Source organism: Danio rerio, chromosome 8, assembly GCF_052040795.2.
Source record: "Danio rerio strain M-AB ecotype USA chromosome 8, GRCz13ab, whole genome shotgun sequence".
NCBI lineage: Eukaryota > Metazoa > Chordata > Actinopteri > Cypriniformes > Danionidae > Danio > Danio rerio.
Genome location: NC_141028.1, coordinates 29,722,290 through 29,740,324, shown reverse-complemented (window position 1 = coordinate 29,740,324; position 18,035 = coordinate 29,722,290). Strand labels below are relative to the sequence as shown.

The 18,035-nt window shown below is 34.3% G+C and overlaps 1 protein-coding gene across 1 annotated transcript in view; it reads left to right on the top strand.

The window, feature by feature from the left end:
• The first annotated feature begins 1,295 nt into the window (after nucleotides 1-1,295).
• Nucleotides 1,296-18,035, top strand: part of mov10b.1 (Mov10 RNA helicase b, tandem duplicate 1) — a 28,108-nt gene continuing 11,368 nt past the window's right edge. The window contains exons 1-11 of the mRNA NM_001044342.2: nucleotides 1,296-1,470; nucleotides 1,989-2,088; nucleotides 7,384-7,586; nucleotides 7,659-7,897; nucleotides 8,048-8,291; nucleotides 12,381-12,506; nucleotides 13,049-13,208; nucleotides 15,134-15,288; nucleotides 16,965-17,138; nucleotides 17,240-17,387; nucleotides 17,549-17,716. Coding sequence (NP_001037807.2) covers nucleotides 1,322-1,470; nucleotides 1,989-2,088; nucleotides 7,384-7,586; nucleotides 7,659-7,897; nucleotides 8,048-8,291; nucleotides 12,381-12,506; nucleotides 13,049-13,208; nucleotides 15,134-15,288; nucleotides 16,965-17,138; nucleotides 17,240-17,387; nucleotides 17,549-17,716 — 1,866 coding nt within the window. The 5' untranslated portion in view covers nucleotides 1,296-1,321. The remainder of the gene's footprint in view (nucleotides 1,471-1,988; nucleotides 2,089-7,383; nucleotides 7,587-7,658; nucleotides 7,898-8,047; nucleotides 8,292-12,380; nucleotides 12,507-13,048; nucleotides 13,209-15,133; nucleotides 15,289-16,964; nucleotides 17,139-17,239; nucleotides 17,388-17,548; nucleotides 17,717-18,035) is intronic.

Sequence of the window (18,035 nt, the reverse complement as noted above, 5' to 3'; positions counted from 1 at the left end):
GTGTGTGTGTTCTTCATGTGGATTTACAGTACATGATGCTGCCAAATAGTCAGACCATATATATCTGAGGGAAATGTGCATAAAACACAAACATATATATGTATGTACATATATGTATGTGTCCATTGTACAATTGCTAACACCACAAATCCCCACCCCGCAGGTTCTCAACTTTGTTGCTCAGTCTCTTATAAATCACTCGAGAAACTGGGACACTCCTCAGTAGCCTACAAATCATGGTTTCATCTAAAACTCTCTTTAAAACTAATTTAAAGAAAGAAAAATAAACACACATTCCTAAACTCCCACCTACACCATTTTTACATTTTTGGGGTGAACTTTGCCAACACTTGGTCAGGAACCATCTCAGCTTGCATCATAAAGGTTGCATCCAGATACTATAGCTTTTTTCCAGAGCCATTTCAGATTTTTTAACAACTGTACATTTTTAAAGAGCCATTGGGGGTGTGTATATAACAAAACCTTTATTTAATAATAAATAAAAAAACTTTATTTATGTTCTTGTACAGCTAAAATAAATAAATAAATAAAAATAAATAAATAAATAACTCATCACAATGTATGAACAAAGAAAATTTGTAGATTTTTTTTTTCTTTTTGCCATCGCCACTAATAAATGTTGTTTGATTTTTCACATGCGAGGTTACCATAGAAATGTAAGTTGCTTGCCCTTTGATGTCACGATTTAAGCAATTAAGAGCAGAATCACTTTGATTGAACGTGATTCTAAGCTCTTTAATTTTCATTGGTTAAAATGTATTTTATTGTAAACTGAGTTCTTATTCGTTTTGCAGTAGAAAATAAAATAAAAAGGGAATTGTTATTGTATTTCCAATAGGAAACTGACTTTCTGATGACAGTTATAATTTTTTTAAACTTTAAAATATTATTGAAGAGAGACAGCTGGAGAGCCACATACCTATTTTTGGTCAAAGAGTCACATGAGGTTCCCGAGCCTGCTTCTAACCTACAGAGAGCGCACTTGCCGCTCCGAGCACTTATTATTAGAACATTATAAATCATAATGATGCGGGGTTTTTGCATGTAAACTTTTTTATTTTTGACCACTAGTGCTTTGTACATGATCGACATGATTCTCTTTTACCAACAGATGTAAACGAAGTGTTTACCTTGTTGCGTTTTCAATGTAGAGGGATTTTACAGCGTTCGACCTTAGGTTTCGTTTCCTCCCTTCCTTTCACTTCCGACGAAACATCTGCGCTTCTTTCAAATAGTGTTGCTCATAGCTGTCCACATATCTGTAGGCTACATCACCACAAAACAACGCTTTCAAAGAACCATGAGCAGAAAATACAGGAAAAAACTCTCTAGAGATGATATTCGCGCCGTTGGCTTTGACTTTATAGAATTTCTGGATGACAGAGAGACGAGATCCACTACAGATAGAAACACTCTCAAGGAGATCTACAATGAGCAATTCCGAGACAGGTAAACAGCTGTTATTATTATTATTAATAATAATAATAATAATAATAATAATAATAACGTGATGTGAATGCATGTTAAATAGAACACTATGGTATTTACAAGAAAATAATAGTTTAAACAGATTATGACGAGTTCAGATGCAAAAAACTAAATGCTAATTTTCTCCTAAAATGAGCACTATTCTCAGCTTTCTACATCCGTCTTTAGTTTTTTCACTTTAAAGTTAATTAAAATAACATATTCATCACTTTAAAGGTAAAATTACTGATCAAGAGAAGTAAATGCTAATTTTAAAAGAAAATGTCAACTTTTTTGGTTTTTGCATCTAAACTCTTCATAATATAACTATAAACTCAAATATTTAATTATGTAAATTTACATTTTCAATAAAACGACAAAAGTTTGTGTGATAAAAAAAAATGGAAATTAATAGAGGATACAGATTTTATGATTTATTGTGAAACAACTTAGTTCTGTTTCTCTTTTTCTTTTTTTTTTTTTCTTTTTTTTGTCAACAGGGATGGAGTCAGAGATCCAAACTTCTCTTCAGTTCTCTTTGCTTTGACACGTTCCAGCAGAACTCGAGTCACCAGATCAGAAGTTTTCTTTGACAAAAAAGTAGGAAATTTTTATTTACACCTGGCTGACAGTCTGCATTGTATTGTTGAGGCCTATTCAGTATGTTTTCTGCATTGTCAGGGTGAATCTGCATGTGGGCTTTGGTAAAATGGAGTATATGTGGCACACACCCATAAACACGTAGTCTGGACTTGATTGCTGTTAGGGGTTTATAAAGTTGTTTAATTGTATTTAATTATAAGATTACTGAAATATTTTTTGCAATAATACTGTAAGGTTTATGGCTTATGCATAGAAACGAATGTGAACATCGAAGAGTATACTTTCATTTTCATTATACTGAAACCGTGAATCTGATTAAATTGGTGCTTTCTTGAGCTAATGATACTCATTTTATCAGATGGACATTGACACTGAAGTGTCAGTACTGACCCTTGACATGCAGCAGTTATGCAACTGTTTGAGTTGTCAGGTTCTTGCATTGCTTGTTTGGTGATTAATCTTTCAGGTTATTAATCCCACAGCTTACTATAAATTCATACCTGCATTGCTTTGTGTGACATCAAATTAATTTAGTCTTTATGGCTGTGATGTCTCAATTTCATAATAACATGATTTCAGATTTTTATGTATTAATTCCATGATAACTGTCATGTGCTACGATGCACTGTATTGAAATCAGTGTTGTAAAGTAACAAAGTACAAATACTCAAACTACTGTAATTGAGTAGTTTTTCTCAGGAATTGTAATTTACTTAGTAGTTTTAAAATGTGTACTTTTACTTTCCCTTAAGTACATTTTTAATGGAGTATTGGTACTTTTACTTCACCACTTTTCTTCAACCTGCAGTCAGTACATTATTTTTTCTTGTCTATGGGGATTAGAAAAGTCCAACCTAAAATCAACCAAATATCAACGTCTAATGATGCTACAGCTTAATTTTATGTGCATGTTACCATTATGACATCTATCAGATGTTGGATTTTAGTTGTACAAGTACCTGAAAAATAATTGTCAGTATTTGACATCAATATGACATTGTTTAAGATGTTAGCTTGACATTGGATTTTGGTCACTTTCTTAGACAACCTAATATCAGCCAAATATCAACATCATTTGACATGGTTATTAGACATCAAAATAACATTGTCTTTAGACACTGGCTAGACATTGAACACAACCTAAATCTAACCTTATGATGTGTGCCTGCTGAGCAATAACTTTTAAAAGTATGGTTTTTCATAACTCTTTCCACCACTGAATGTAACATTCAAGGTAATATTTTTTTCTATGGATAAGGCAGTGGTAGAGATGAGAGGAGTAAACCAAGATTACTCAAAACATCCTTTATCTCGGAACTTTTCTGGCTGTCTACTGAATGTTTATAGTATGTTGGAAAATTCTCCCATCTGTCATTTCAGACAAGGTCATCAGGGCCTCTGGAAAAAAGGATTCAAACCTATTGCTTTCAATAAAGAGACACAGTATAAGAGAAAGACATAACATCCATGCAGTTATTTAGAAAATAAGAATATAATGAAGATTAGGTGTGTTTAAGTATTGTGGGAAATAAAATGTCATAAGGTCAAATATGAGACATAACACATTTGTACAGAAAAGTTCATCTAATTATTCTGTACACATCAAAATAAGCAAATAATAGATAAACTATAGATAAATTATCATTTTATTTTATGAACTTTTTTATTATTGTTATACTTTTGACAAATGGGTAAAAAAGGGTTTGAGGTATAGTTGTTGATATGTTGTCAAACTAATCAATGTTCCTAAAGTTTTAGAAACTTGGTATTTTGTCTGATTAAAATACTGGAAGATACTCTAGATATTTGCTCTCTTTCGATTCATTAAGTAGAGGAAACTTCCCCTCAAGCATTCTTGTGTTTAAAAGACATCTAGATGTCTTAACATACAGTATATCTTGGCTAAAACAAAGGCTAAATTTGGGATTTCTGTGAAAATCTATTAGACGTTTAACAACAGACTGAAGATGAGGATGTATAAGATCTACAGGATGTTGCAATGTTCTTAAGACATCAACACAGTGGGGAATGACTAAAAGGACATGGTTGAGTGTCCATTCTAACACCTACACCATACCAATGCAAAAAAAAGTAATTGAGGTCTTCAAGGGGAATGGAATAATGTTTAATATAGTGCCCAATTTATGGAAGCATAGTACACACACACACACACACACACACACACACACACATACACATACTGTACACATACACATACACACACACACACACACACACACACACACACACACACACACACACACACACACACACATATATATATATATATATATATATATATATATATATATATATATATTTACATATATATATGTGTGTGTGTGTGTGTGTGTGTGTGTGTGTGTGTGTGTATATATATATATATATATACATATATATATATATATATATATATATATATATATATATATATATATATATATATATATATATATATATATATATATATATGTATGTATATATATATGATTTATTTACTTATTTATAAAATAGTTCTGTCTGGTTCTCGAATCTGGTTGCCTAATATCTGTGCGATATTCCTGTACTAACCACACTCATACACCCTCTCACCATCACTCCGCCCAACAGATCAATAAACTCACTACAGTTTGACAAATATTGCAGGTGTTTGTACTTTTGAGGCATTTAGATGAGAATATAGTTGTTAAGATTGCATCTATGTCGTTTATTTAAAAGGACAGGGCATTTTTAAATAATTATAATTTCGGAGATACAGCACGTTGGCATCCATTAGCCTGTCATACTGAGCAGAGCAAAGATGGTGACAGAGACCGCAATATAGGGATGTTCGGTTTCAGGGTTTTTGGAGTGAACTCTCCATCCCTACCACATAATAAGCCCTTAGAGAAGAAAAGATTGGCGTATTTTCAAACTAAAGCTGATTAAATCATTATAAAACTGGTAAGTGAGATTCTAAGTTGATCTCTCTCTTTTGTATGTTGCAGTGCTGTATTTATACCATGTTAATTGTAGTGTATTAAGTGTGAAATGGGACTCACATATGAGTTATACTCTTTGTATAACCCTAAGTTACTTTTTGGTTTGCCATCTGTTTGTTTCTAATGTGTCTCCTGTTTTCGTTACTGCAGACTAGTTCAGTAAAAAGAAAGAAGAAATGCCCTCATGTGTATTTCCTTCTCACAAACAGAGAAATACTGGGAACAATCTCTAGACTGATGGCATTTCATGCCATTCAGCTTTATAATCTTAAAATTTGAGTTAAATCACCTGTTTTGTCATCATTTAGACATTACGCTAGAGAGTCATTCAAATACTAGCTCTAAAATAACATTTGTAAATGAGCAACAGTTTCTGAAATGTGAAGGAATGGTGGAAGAAAGACACTAAGGCCTCCTACCAATGCTGATATACAGCCATATCACACTGCTACTCGTGTGATATTGCTCTTTTATATATATATATATATATATATATATATATATATATATATATATATATATATATATATATATATATATATATGTATATATATATATATATATATATATATATATATATATATATATATATATATATATATATATATATATATATATATATATTTTTTTTTTTTTTAGCCATAATTTAATTTATTATAATTTATTAATAGTTTTCATGTACAGTTTACTTATTTCGTTATGTTAGGTTGTGTACATTTGTTGATTACATCCCTACTTTTTTGTTTGCAATGGTTTGCTACACCTTTATTAGACAATTTCTTATATTATGATATAGAAAAGTGAAAGATAGAAAGAGCAACACAGTCTTTTGACTGGAGTTTGTTATGCTGTTTGAAAAATTCAATAAACATCTTTAAATTGAAAGAAACCCGAGTAATTGCCCAACTGATTTTGAAATAAATATATATAAAATTTCTATTATACTATGCTTCCATATGGGACACTATATTATTACTATGCCCCATACATGGAAGCATAGTATACTGGAATTTTTTATATACACTGTTGAAGTCAGAAAATTAGCCCCCCTTTGAATTTATTTTTTCTTGTTTAAATATTTTCCAATTGATTTTTAAGTAAGCAAAGAATTTTTCACAGTATGTCTGATAAAATTTTTTCTTCTGGAGAAAGTCTTATTTGTTTTATTTTGGCTAGGATAATATTTATTTATTTTTATTTTTATTTTTAAAAACATTTTAAGGACAATATTATTAGCCCTTTTAAGCTACTATTTTTTTTTCAATAGTCTACAGAACAAACCATTGTTATATCATAACTTGCCTAATTATCTTAACCTGCCTAGTTAACCTAATGATCCTAGTTAAGCCTTTAAATGTCACTTTAAGCTGTGTAATTGTCTTGAAAACATCTAGTTAAATGTTATTTACTGTCAACATGGCAAAGATAAAATAAAAATAAGTTATTAGAAATGAGTCTATAAAACTATTATGTTAAGAAATGTGTTGAAAAAATCTGCTCTCCACTAAACAGAAGTTGGGGAAAAAATAAACGGGGCTAAAAATTCTGGGGCTAATAATTCTGACTTCAACTGTATATATCTAATTATTATTATTTTTTGTATTGGTATTCTTCATGAAGCTTAATTGAAATGCATGCATTGTTGTGGTTATCAGCTTTTCTCTTAATAAATCAAACTCAGTCTGAAGGTTATGAATATCAGAAGAATATACTTTATTTGTAATATTTTCCAAAAAAGCAGAGACAGCCTGGAGCAGACCCATCTCAGTCTCTCCCCAGGACAAATCCAATGTCCCTCAAGTTTGCTATACCCTTTATCATTGCTTCCTCCCACCTTTGTGTTTTCTCAGCTGTTTACTGGTTCAACAGGCCTCTCCCAGCTCATACTCCTTTACGACCCCTATTTAAAGCCCCCTCTTCTTGATGGCCCTTATAATGTACATATCTAATATATTCATCACTGTTTTTCCACATACAGTTCGGATTTGGTAATCATGACTAGTGTTCATGTTTTCAAACATCTAAACTGGATACTTCTATTCCATACAGTTTGTGTCTTTTCAATTATACATTTCATGCTTTTCTGACACAGATGGTTCTCATTGTATGCCCAAGTCCTCTCTCGTGCTCTTTTATAACCCATTTGCCTTAACCTGTTACCTGTTTTCAAAGACATATAATGGCAGATTCAAAAGGCCCTCCACTCACCCAATTAATTGTGTTTTCACATAGGTTTAGTAAATAAAATAAATCTTCTTCACATTTGCTTGGAATATCCAGAACATTAACAACCCTATTGTGGAATTTATAGATTCGAGTGAGGCAAAATGATCAATGGTCCAGACCCTATCGCAGCCAACAAAACCATGCTACACCCCATCTTAATGATGCTATTTCACGACCATCCACTACCCGTGTTTCAGACCCATCATCAGTTCCAGAGCCAGAAAATAGAGTCATAGCAAGAAGAAGGCTGGCAAAAACCATCATGCGCCAAGGAAACAGCGAAGACATGTAAGGTTGTAACTTTGAACGTTGGATACAAACCATCAAAATGATCAAAACTAACAATGTTTTCCTTCTCAGGTCTGTGTTTTTTGCTGATAAATATGGTGTAAGGGTGTCCTCAGAGCTGCAAATAGAGGATGGCAAGATTCATTGGTGTGTGGAAGGGGCAGAGGTTCATGAGCTAAAGCTGTTTGTGGAGAACACGGGTCAGGAGGCCATACTTTTCACATGTTTCTCTGCTCTTCACTACCTACAGTATTTCACTCTCGACGACAGCCAGAGAGTCAGAAAGGATAATCCACACCGTCTGGAGCCAAGTGAGTCCATTTAAACTGTTTAATACAGGAGAAACTGGTGCTGGTGTTGTTTGGGGCATTCATATGTTAGCATGCTTTTGCCCTTGAACATATTGGGCTTCAGTACTTATGTGAAACAAACTTGTTGTCTTCTCTCTTGATGTTTTAAAGATGAGACATATGAAGTGATCTTGAGATTCAAATCAGATCAGATAGGAGTTTATCCAGCCACTCTGGCGTTTGAGTTCAAGGAAAACCAAGACACCCGTCCTTTCCACATTGTGCGCTTTATTGAGGCACAGCACAGGTCCGAGCTCACGGCACAGCTGGGTCCTACAGAACCATTCAGACCTAAGAGGCTTGACACCAATCAACCAATGAAGTGGAGCATAGATGAGGGCTTTAAACCTGAAAGGTGAGAGAAATCTCTGCTTGAGTTTTCAGTTCATTTATACACTTCTTTTCTGCTTCATTTGCTATAGCTGTTCATCAGGGCCCGGTTTTTCAAAAGTAATCCACTAGGATTTTGGATAAGGGATTGGATCAAATCTTGAAAATGGGTTTTTCAAAAGAAAAAAACGGATTACATAATCGGATTAGATCACGTAATCCAATCTTGGTTTTGATCCAGATCAAACCTTTTGTAGGAACTCATCGGCATATTACAGTGGTCAACACAAGTTGAATCTGAAATCTTGGGCATCTCCAATGGTCTCATTCATTGAACTAGCTTGAGGGCTTATACCATCAGGATAACAGAGCACCAATTGATTTCGGGCTCCTCTGACCAGTACTTCTCCGCAGATGTTCTAGTACCCTTCGGCTAACTAGCCAATGATTAATTAAATCAGTTAAATTAAAAACAATGGCCCTTATAGGATCTTCAGCGGAAACCATTTTACGAGACTTTTAAATGACTCCTGGTCATGTGCTCGCCTTGGGCACATCCTGCTAGATGCACAATTTCGTAGAGACAAAGAGATCTCTAGAAACATTAATGCATATGAATAAAAGCTAATCTCTTAATGTTAGAACTAAGGCAGATGTATCTTTGAATAATATGCCATAATGTTCCTCATATGCTGTTTATTCCAATCAACTAGGTTAATCAATGTGTTGTTTTAACACTTATAACAGAGTAAAATAATCTGTATGTGTCTGAAATGTATGATGTCTGGTATTGGACGAAAGCTAGTGACATTTGCAATGCGTTGGTGTAAATGAAAAACTAGTAGTACAAACAGTATTCATCTTGTAACGTTTGATGTAAGATAGTTTCAATCTTGCAAGAGTTCTACCACGTGAAATCTACATGTAGTCTGTTAATTTTTGACCTTTCCTACGTCAGTACGGGGCGTGGCCCCGCCCTTTATGCCAACTGCTCATTGGCAGACAGTGCCATGGGGACGAACCAGACCAGGTCACTTAAAAAAGCCCTGCGACAAAGAAACTTTGCTTTTTGCATCAGCTAGCTTGCGCATGCTTTTGCTCTCTGCCCCCTTTCGCCTGCCCGGACACCGCGCCACCACGCGATTGGGTCACCACGAACTTCCACGCAAACCTCTTAAGTTTCGGGACTCACGAAACTGCACGAACTTCCGCAAAACCGACGAGAGGGTGCTCGCTGCAGAGCCATTTGAGCAGAGCTGAGCTCCAGCGAGGGGGAGCATGAGCTCTCGCTCTGCCTCCTGTAAGCTGTTTTAATGCGTACACCAACCCCACCCCTAATCCTACCCCCAGTGACATCACTCGTAGAAGAAGTGCAAAAAAGGTGGAGCTCAAGCTCAAGCTCCCCCTCGCTGGAGCTCAGCTCGCCCAAATGGCTCTGCAGCGAGCACCACTTGAAACTGACTCTCAGCAGTCCGTCACCTAGGTAACCCAGGACAACAGCCATTCACGAGCGCGTGCATCCTCTGAACTGCCTCTGTGTGTATGTGTGAATGTGTGTGTGTGTGTTTGTTTGTTGTTTGCTTATTACGTAGTTAGTTTCATGTATCGTAGTGTAGCTCAATAAATCTTTGTACTCATTTTGTAAGAACTGTGTTCTTGTTTATGTGCTACTAAGTCATTGCCTCGAGCTGTAGATCTTGTTACCTTGCTAAAAGTTAACCCAATACTGTGTTATGTTATGATCGTTGGCCACGTAAATAATATAAACAAGATTGGTAAGATACGATGTCTTCTATTTGCGGGACAAATGGTAGATAACGTGTGAATCTTTTGATCTGATTCAATCTGACTCATTTGAGTCGAATCAATGATTCGAATCTTCAGGATCCGATTCATTGAAATGAGCTAATTAATCCCTGATCGATATTAAACGTAGGTTGATCCCCTACATATTAGTTTGGGTTTTTCAGACCTTTTTTGTAGGATTTGGATCACTTTGATCCAAAAAACCTGGATTAAACTGATCCCATCAGAAGGGTGGGTTTAGCGTGGATTTCATGCCCAAAATGTAATGAAAACTTTAAAAAATTATTAAATAAAACTATATTTGGATCATGTAGTATCTTACGAGATATACTATTTATTCATAAGGTTTTAATTTTATTTGTTCATCTGTCAGGCTATGTATAGTGATTATTGGCTTTAACGTATTTAGCCTTTCAGTATAGGCCTACAGCATAATAGAAAGAGTTTGGCCTCATAAAATAATCCCCCAAACAGCAAACAGCTGTCAAAATTTACCAAAACAATTCATTTTATTCTGTTACAAATTGATATATATATTCATCACAATGGAAAGTATTTTTGTGTTTAGAATATTTATTAGTGATGCATGCAATGATTACAGAATAACAAAAAATTCAAAGAATGGCAATGCCTGATTTTTTAAATCACTTTCAAGAATTGCAGAAAGAGACTGGGCAGAAATATCCTCAATGTACAGTGTTGTAGATCTCAGATGAGCGGACTGCTGGAAGTGGATGGGGTGGGGTTTTTCTTGCTTTTATTATTTATAAAATTTTCTTAGTTTTCATTTCAAATAAAAATAAAGTTATATTTACCCCACACTGGCTATTCTACTTGTTGCTCTTTACATAGGCCTATCTATCCATCTACATTGTGATTGAGCACTGGTAATCCAGATTTAGTGATCCTGAAAAGTTCCTATCCGGATCAGATTGATCCAATCCAATGTTGCTTTGAAAAACTGACTCAAAAAGTAAGCTGGATTACGTGATCATGGATCGCAAAAACAGGATTACTAAATCTGGATCAATTTTATCCGCATTAAACCTTTTGAAAATCCGGGCCCTGATTACTTGTCATTGTCAATCATTGTATTTAGGCATTGAAACGTGATCAATATGATCTGCTGAAGTTTAAACGGACCATCATAATGGGGAAGAAATTTGACTTTCAATGTGGTAGGGTTGTCAAACAGGCTAGTCTTAGAATTTTTTGACACTGCTGATCTACTATTTTCACCCAGAGGCATCTCTAGGGTTTAAAGAAATAATATCCAGTGAGTGGCAAGTTCTTGTTGATGTCAATGGAGAATGGCCAGACTGGTTAAGTTGATACAAAGGTAACAGTAACTCAAATAGCCCTCCTTACAAGTACAACCGTAGACTGCAGAAAGCCATCTCTGAATGCACAAAACAGGCAGAAGCAGGAGGGCTTTAACAACTAAACACTTGAAACTGAGGCAACAATGCTCACAGGCTCAAAAAAAAATGCACTGTAGAATATTGGAAAAAGGTTGCATGGTCTCGTTTTTTTAGGGAAATGTGCATGGTAGGTCAAGAATTTTAGTGCAAACAACATGACAGCATGGAACCATCTTACTTGCTATTTCAATGGTTCTGACTGTTGTTAGTGTAAAGGTGTTGATAAAATTTTCTTAGCACACTTTGGACCTCGGTAACAATTAAGCATTCTTTAGATGCCACAATTTATAATCGCTGACTCTGTTCATGTTTTATGACCACAGTCCAGAAGAGCTCCTTTGGGATGTGGTAAGAATGATACACTGTAAACCCAACAATCAACTTTATCAAATGAAGTGAGTGTAGTTAACTCAAAATTGACTGAAAGTTCATTCTATTCGTTTGAAAAGAGTTTTGAACTCAGTGTTGAAGGTAACGAGTTAATTAAAGAACTCATTACTTCAACTTAAATGGAGCAAGTTCACATTACTCGTATAGATTCGTTTTTTAACTCAAATGGTTTGTAGCAATCGGTTTCCTCAAACGATTTGAGTTGCCTTAACTTATTGGGTTTTACAGTACTCAGTTGGTTTGAGTTCTCATCATTTATTGAGGTTTACTTTGCTGAAATTGCTTCTTTTACTCAAATGGATTAAGTTCACATGGATGTGCATAGAATGCATGATGCTACTTTAATGAATGGTGCAAAGAAAGAAAGAAAAAAGTTAAATCTAGTGCTATTTAAGCTGTCCTATAGTGGCTATAAGCTACTAAGGCTACTATAGTGAATTGTGTGTAAACTTATGCTGAAATCAGTCTTTTGCCTTGTTTTTCCCTCTCATCTGCAGCTCTTCTCAAAACTTCCTGAAATTTGTGGTGCCACTGGACAACTACAATTGTCCTTCTTACACCTCTGCCTTAATTGAAGTCCTGAAAGGCAACCGTTCTTCTGGAAAACAGCTTCAGGAACATCAGTGAGTGGTCGATATTTTTTGTTTAAATTAGATCATACTGCTGGCTACTCAGTAATACTAGGCATAGACCGGTATAAGTTTCTGATGGTATAATAAACTTTGATAAAAATATCACGGTTTCACAGTTTCACGGTATTGAGATTACTGCTCTAAAATAAGTTCTTTTTAAGAAAAAACAACATTATTTTTCACAATTGACCACAATGTATTTTATTTTAGGAAACAATTAAATATATTGGTACTGTAAGCATGTCAGGCTAAATAATTCAAATAAATCATTGACTTCTGCTATGTTTTTTTTTCAGTTTCAGAAACACAGATTTCTTTACAACACATTAAAAAACACATTACAAAACTTACATATACCTTAGGCATGCTATAACAGAAAGTATTAGCGGTTATAAAACATTCACTTTTCCAAACCGTGGTAAACCTTGAAACTGGTTATCGTTCCATACCTATCCAGTAAGAAGTTCTCTGTATGAACATATAGATTAAAAAGCCATTGCTACTGTTTTATTTGTGCATTTGTTGATTTGTAGGTTAACTCTGGAGAGTGATTTGAGTTTTAATAACTATATGGACCGCTTTGATTTGCTTCTGTACCTGGAGGAGGATCAGATGCGTATGGACATCAAGAGATATAACAAAAAGGATGTGTCTATGGTGAGGGATCGAGATAAAAAACTGCTGGTCTTAGAGGTGAGGGGCAGTCTCTTACTGTTTGTTATTAAAGTGTGGGTTAGTGTGTTGGTTCAGACTGCACAATTTTTTTGTCATAGCCATGTGTCATTTTCTGTTCATGTCACAAGAAAAGAGCATAAAAGTCCAAATGCATTCCTATAGTAAATTTAAAAGCAACCGAGTTGTGCCAGAGTGCTTTACAAGAAAAACACAAGAAAAAAACACATGCATCATATGAAAAAAAAGAAAACAATGAAAAAAAAACATTATAAAATTATAATTGACCTTAATCAAAAGCCAGAGAAGACTTGAAAAGATTTGAAAGCAGTATTAAAACTGGCCAGCAAATGTACAAATCTCAGAGGCAAACTATTTCAATTAAATGTAACAATGATTTCTTACATTTGTCTGAACCCTGTCCTGTTGGAAAGAGTTAAAAGGGCATCCATGAGAAGCATATAGATTGAAAAAAAGAACTTGACCTAAAATGGACCCTTGGGTCACACCACAATGAGAGAGTGTTTCCCAATGCTTACTGAGAAGCCACAAGAAAAGTCACAAGGCACAGACAACAAACATGTCTGATTAAACATTACCTCCTAACAAATCTTTGCTTCTGTCTTTAATCACATGCATGATGTCATGGAGAAAGTGAAACTAATGGCTAACTTCTGTAAACAAGAGTGTACATGAGCAGTGGATACTTAAATGGTGTGGTTTGTTCAATCTTGCAGTTTAAAGACCCAATATGAAAACAGTCAATTTTTCTTCTCCTGTGTTGACACTTTTGCTAAAACAAACAGCCTGGACAGAGTTATCTTATTCACTAATAGACAGATTCAGCATGCCTAATAAGCCAAAAATCCCCTGATAATGGTGTCCAACTAGTGCACAAACTAAAATGAATTACAATGCAATATTTAGTTTTTCTGCAATAGATCTAGTAACTCTATTTGGAAATAAATATTATATTTTGGGTCATTTTGTAGGGAACTGAATTTGCTTAATAACAGCCAAATTACATTTACAATAAAACAGAACATTTTTTGTTCACAAATGAATCTACAGTTGATGTCAGAATTATTAGCCCCCCTGAATTATTAGACCCCCTGTTTTTTTTTTTTTTTCAAATTTCTGTTAAACAAAGAGAAGATTTCTTGAACACATTTCTAAACATAATTGTTTTAAAAACTTATTTCTAATAACTGACTTATTTTATCTTTGCCACCATATCAGTAAATAATATTTGAGTAGATATTTTTCAAGACACTTTTATACAGCTTAAAGTGACATTTAAGGGTTTAACTATGATAATTAGGTTAACTAGACAGGTTAGGGCAATTAGGCAAGTTATTTTATAATGATAGTTTGTTCTGTAGACTATTGAAAAAAAATATCTTAAAGGGGCTAATAATTTTGTACTTGTGTTTAAAAAAAACAAAAAACAAAAAAAAAAAACGTTTTTTTTTTTCTAGCCAAAATGAAACAAATAAGACTTTCTCCAGAGAAAAAAAATATTATCAGACATGCTGTAAACATTCCTTGCCCTGTTAAACAATTTGGGAAATATTTTAAAAAGAAAAATAAAATTCAAGGGGGGAGGGGGCTAATAATTCTGACTTCAACTGTATGAGAAGAATGATGGTACTGAGACAGTTGATGGTAAACATTGACTCCAGCTGTATAAATTAAGTACTATAAAAGTGGGTTAAAAAGTTAAAAAATGGGTAACATACAGGTACAGTGTTTGGTTACCGACATTTCTCCACTGGTGTTCAACAAAAGGAAGAAACTAATACAGGTTTTAAACAATAGGAGTTTGAATAAACAATTCAAATTATTATTGTTGTATATATTTTTAAACGAACATCCCTTTAAGTAGTGTCATAATTGTTGGAGATGCTAATGTTTTGAGATCTAATTGTGTATATCTTGTGTTAAAGCTCCCTGGTGTCTCAGAGAACAGGCCTTCAGTCCTGAGAGGAGATCACCTACTTCTTACAAAGAGCGAGGAGCTTCAGAACTCAAATGTGACCAAATACAAGGGCTATGTCCACAGAGTAGAACTGGATCAGGTCAAACTGGGCTTCTCCAAAAGGTATGAGGTGTGAAGATTTTATGACCGGTGTCATTAGAACAAAAGAAAGCTAAATTTTAACTAAAAAAATGAGAAGAGCGGTCAGCCTATAAACATTTAGAATAATAACAAATAATAGACAAGTTTAATTTCTATTGCCTATGTGTTGTTATTTATATACATTTTATGTCACATTGTGGCAAATAATTACATAACTTGAGTAATTCAATTACTTTTGAAAGCACATTCATTAAAAATGTCATCTTAATTCAGTTATAATGATGTAATTCGTAATTCATTACTTTTTTGATGTAACTTACCTAACACTGATTGTTTCAAATCAGCTTTACAGAAAATGTTTTTAAATTACACTCAAAGGTGCAGTAGGTGATTGTCTTCAGAAACATTTTTGTTGTGCTGGTTAAAAGTCTCTTCACAGTCCACTAGTACTGATTAAAGTAAGTGATCTAAATGTGTTTTTATGTACTTTTATATTCGGGGTAAGGCATAAAACTAAAAAATGTTCATCCAATTAAATATTTTCGGGCCAACATCTTCCTGTATGCTGTATTGAAACTTTTGAAAATCCTGAATCAATATTGGAGTAACTTTTGCATGCTGGAGTAAGGACAACACCATAGCTGAAATATTGCTGTTAGACAGGTAATGTTATGTTTTAAAAACTATTATAGTCAGGCTAAGCTTATGTTAGATTGTGTTGTTTTATAAATGGCTTATACGCACAGACGTGTTGTTCAGCCAATGAAATCTCCCGGCGAAAGATTGATGTGATTTTTTTCAATTTTATCAGGGACCTTTGACAGCATCGATGATGTGGATTTTTATTTAGTTTAACAACAAAACATCAGTAAATAGCGCTATCCTGCCTAACCTGCTTTATTGAGCTGAAGTTACATTTATATTCACATTAATTCATTTTTGAACAAGGACAGCCTTTCTATACTGTTTACCACGCTACTCTGAATATTCGCTCTGAAATAGCATGTAAGTATGGCTTAGTAATAAATGTAATTCCTGCACGTCGCCGGCCAAACACTAACTAACTGTTACATTTCTAACTGGCAAATGACATGAACCAGTGGGTTGTCTGCTATTGTGGCGCATTGCGCGCATTTGCGATTTCAGGAGGCGTGGCTTTGAATCACAGTCCCTCCCCTCCATCCAAAGGTAATATGCTAAGCAGTTAGCATTTTGGCAGATCACCTACTGCACCTTTAAGTGAAATTCTCTGAAATTAAGAGATGTCACTGAACTACCATAAATAATAAATCCCTTCAACACTGCAAATTAGAAGAAATAGACACGTGCACCAGTACATATCAGTACAATATGTGAAGGATCGTTTGACTAGACTGAATACTGACTTGCCATTGACAAATATTTGCCATGTTCATTTGGATATTTTGCATTACTTTAATTTGTTTACAAAACATTTCAATACAACTATATGTATGTTATGTACACTCAAAAATAATTTTTGCAGCTTGTTCAAACAACTTATTTAAAATGAGCTAATATAACACAATTTTTTTGATTTTTGAGAACTTAATTGTTTTATTTTCGATCCAATTTGTTAAGTTAACTTAATCGATTTGTGTTGAGACAACATGAATGAGTTGTGTGGAACCCTGCATTTGTTTTTAAAGTGTATGCATGTGTATGTTCTCTGTGTAAAGGCTGCTTGAACGATTCATAGACAATATGAAATTCAGTGTGGAGTTTACAATCAACCGTCTTCCATTGAGACTGCAACACAGAGCAGTTCATATGGTGGTCCAGCACCACCTCAAAGATGTGCTGTTCCCTGTGGCCTCAAGACGCCTGAACCCTGTGTCTCCATCGGCTCTGAGGTCAGTAAGACCTATTTGTGCTGAAATATACTACAAAATCGTATTTTGTTCATACATTATGGAGTATTTCAGGTTTTATACGTGTGTTTATGTGTCTCTAGACTCTTTGATCAAAAGCTTGAAAAGAACCCTGAACAGAAGACTGCAGTGTGCAACATTGTGGCCGGTACATCCAAACCAGCACCATATTTGGTTTTTGGACCTCCTGGCACTGGTAAAACAGTCACGATAGTGGAGGCCATCAAACAGGTAATACTGGTTATCATAATGCAAACTCCAAACACGCACTCAAAAGATACACCTGCATGTAGTAGATCATCTCGTTGTGTACAGTATGTGTATTGTATGTGTACTTACAAAAGATAGCATCTTTTGTGATTGCTTTTTGCTCTGTATTTTTCATCTCTCAGGTGGAGAAGAATACAGGTGGTGCCCGTATTCTTGCTTGTGCTCCATCTAACAGTGCTGCTGATCAACTGGGTGAAAAGTTGATTACTAGTCAACATGTTGATGCACGGAACATATACAGAATCTACGCTAGCTCACGCAATCCAAAAGAGATCCCTAAAGTACTAGAGGTTAGTGCTTGTGTGAATTAATGAATTATTAAAGGTACATGAACAAAAAAGAGATAATCTTACAAAATAACTCACAATAAAGGCCCAGATTAGTATCCCAAATGTATATGTTAGGAGAAAATATTAAACAAAAAATAAAAAAATAGCAAAAATCAAGAGATACAAAAAAAATTTCTAATTTTATAAAGATTTTGTAGTTTGTGTTTTTTTTTTTTGCAATATTTTGCTTGAATTTAATTGTATTATTTTTCTATTTCTTAAAATGCTAGGTGAATAAAAAAATATATTTTGTATATGATATATATGATGTATTGGTACT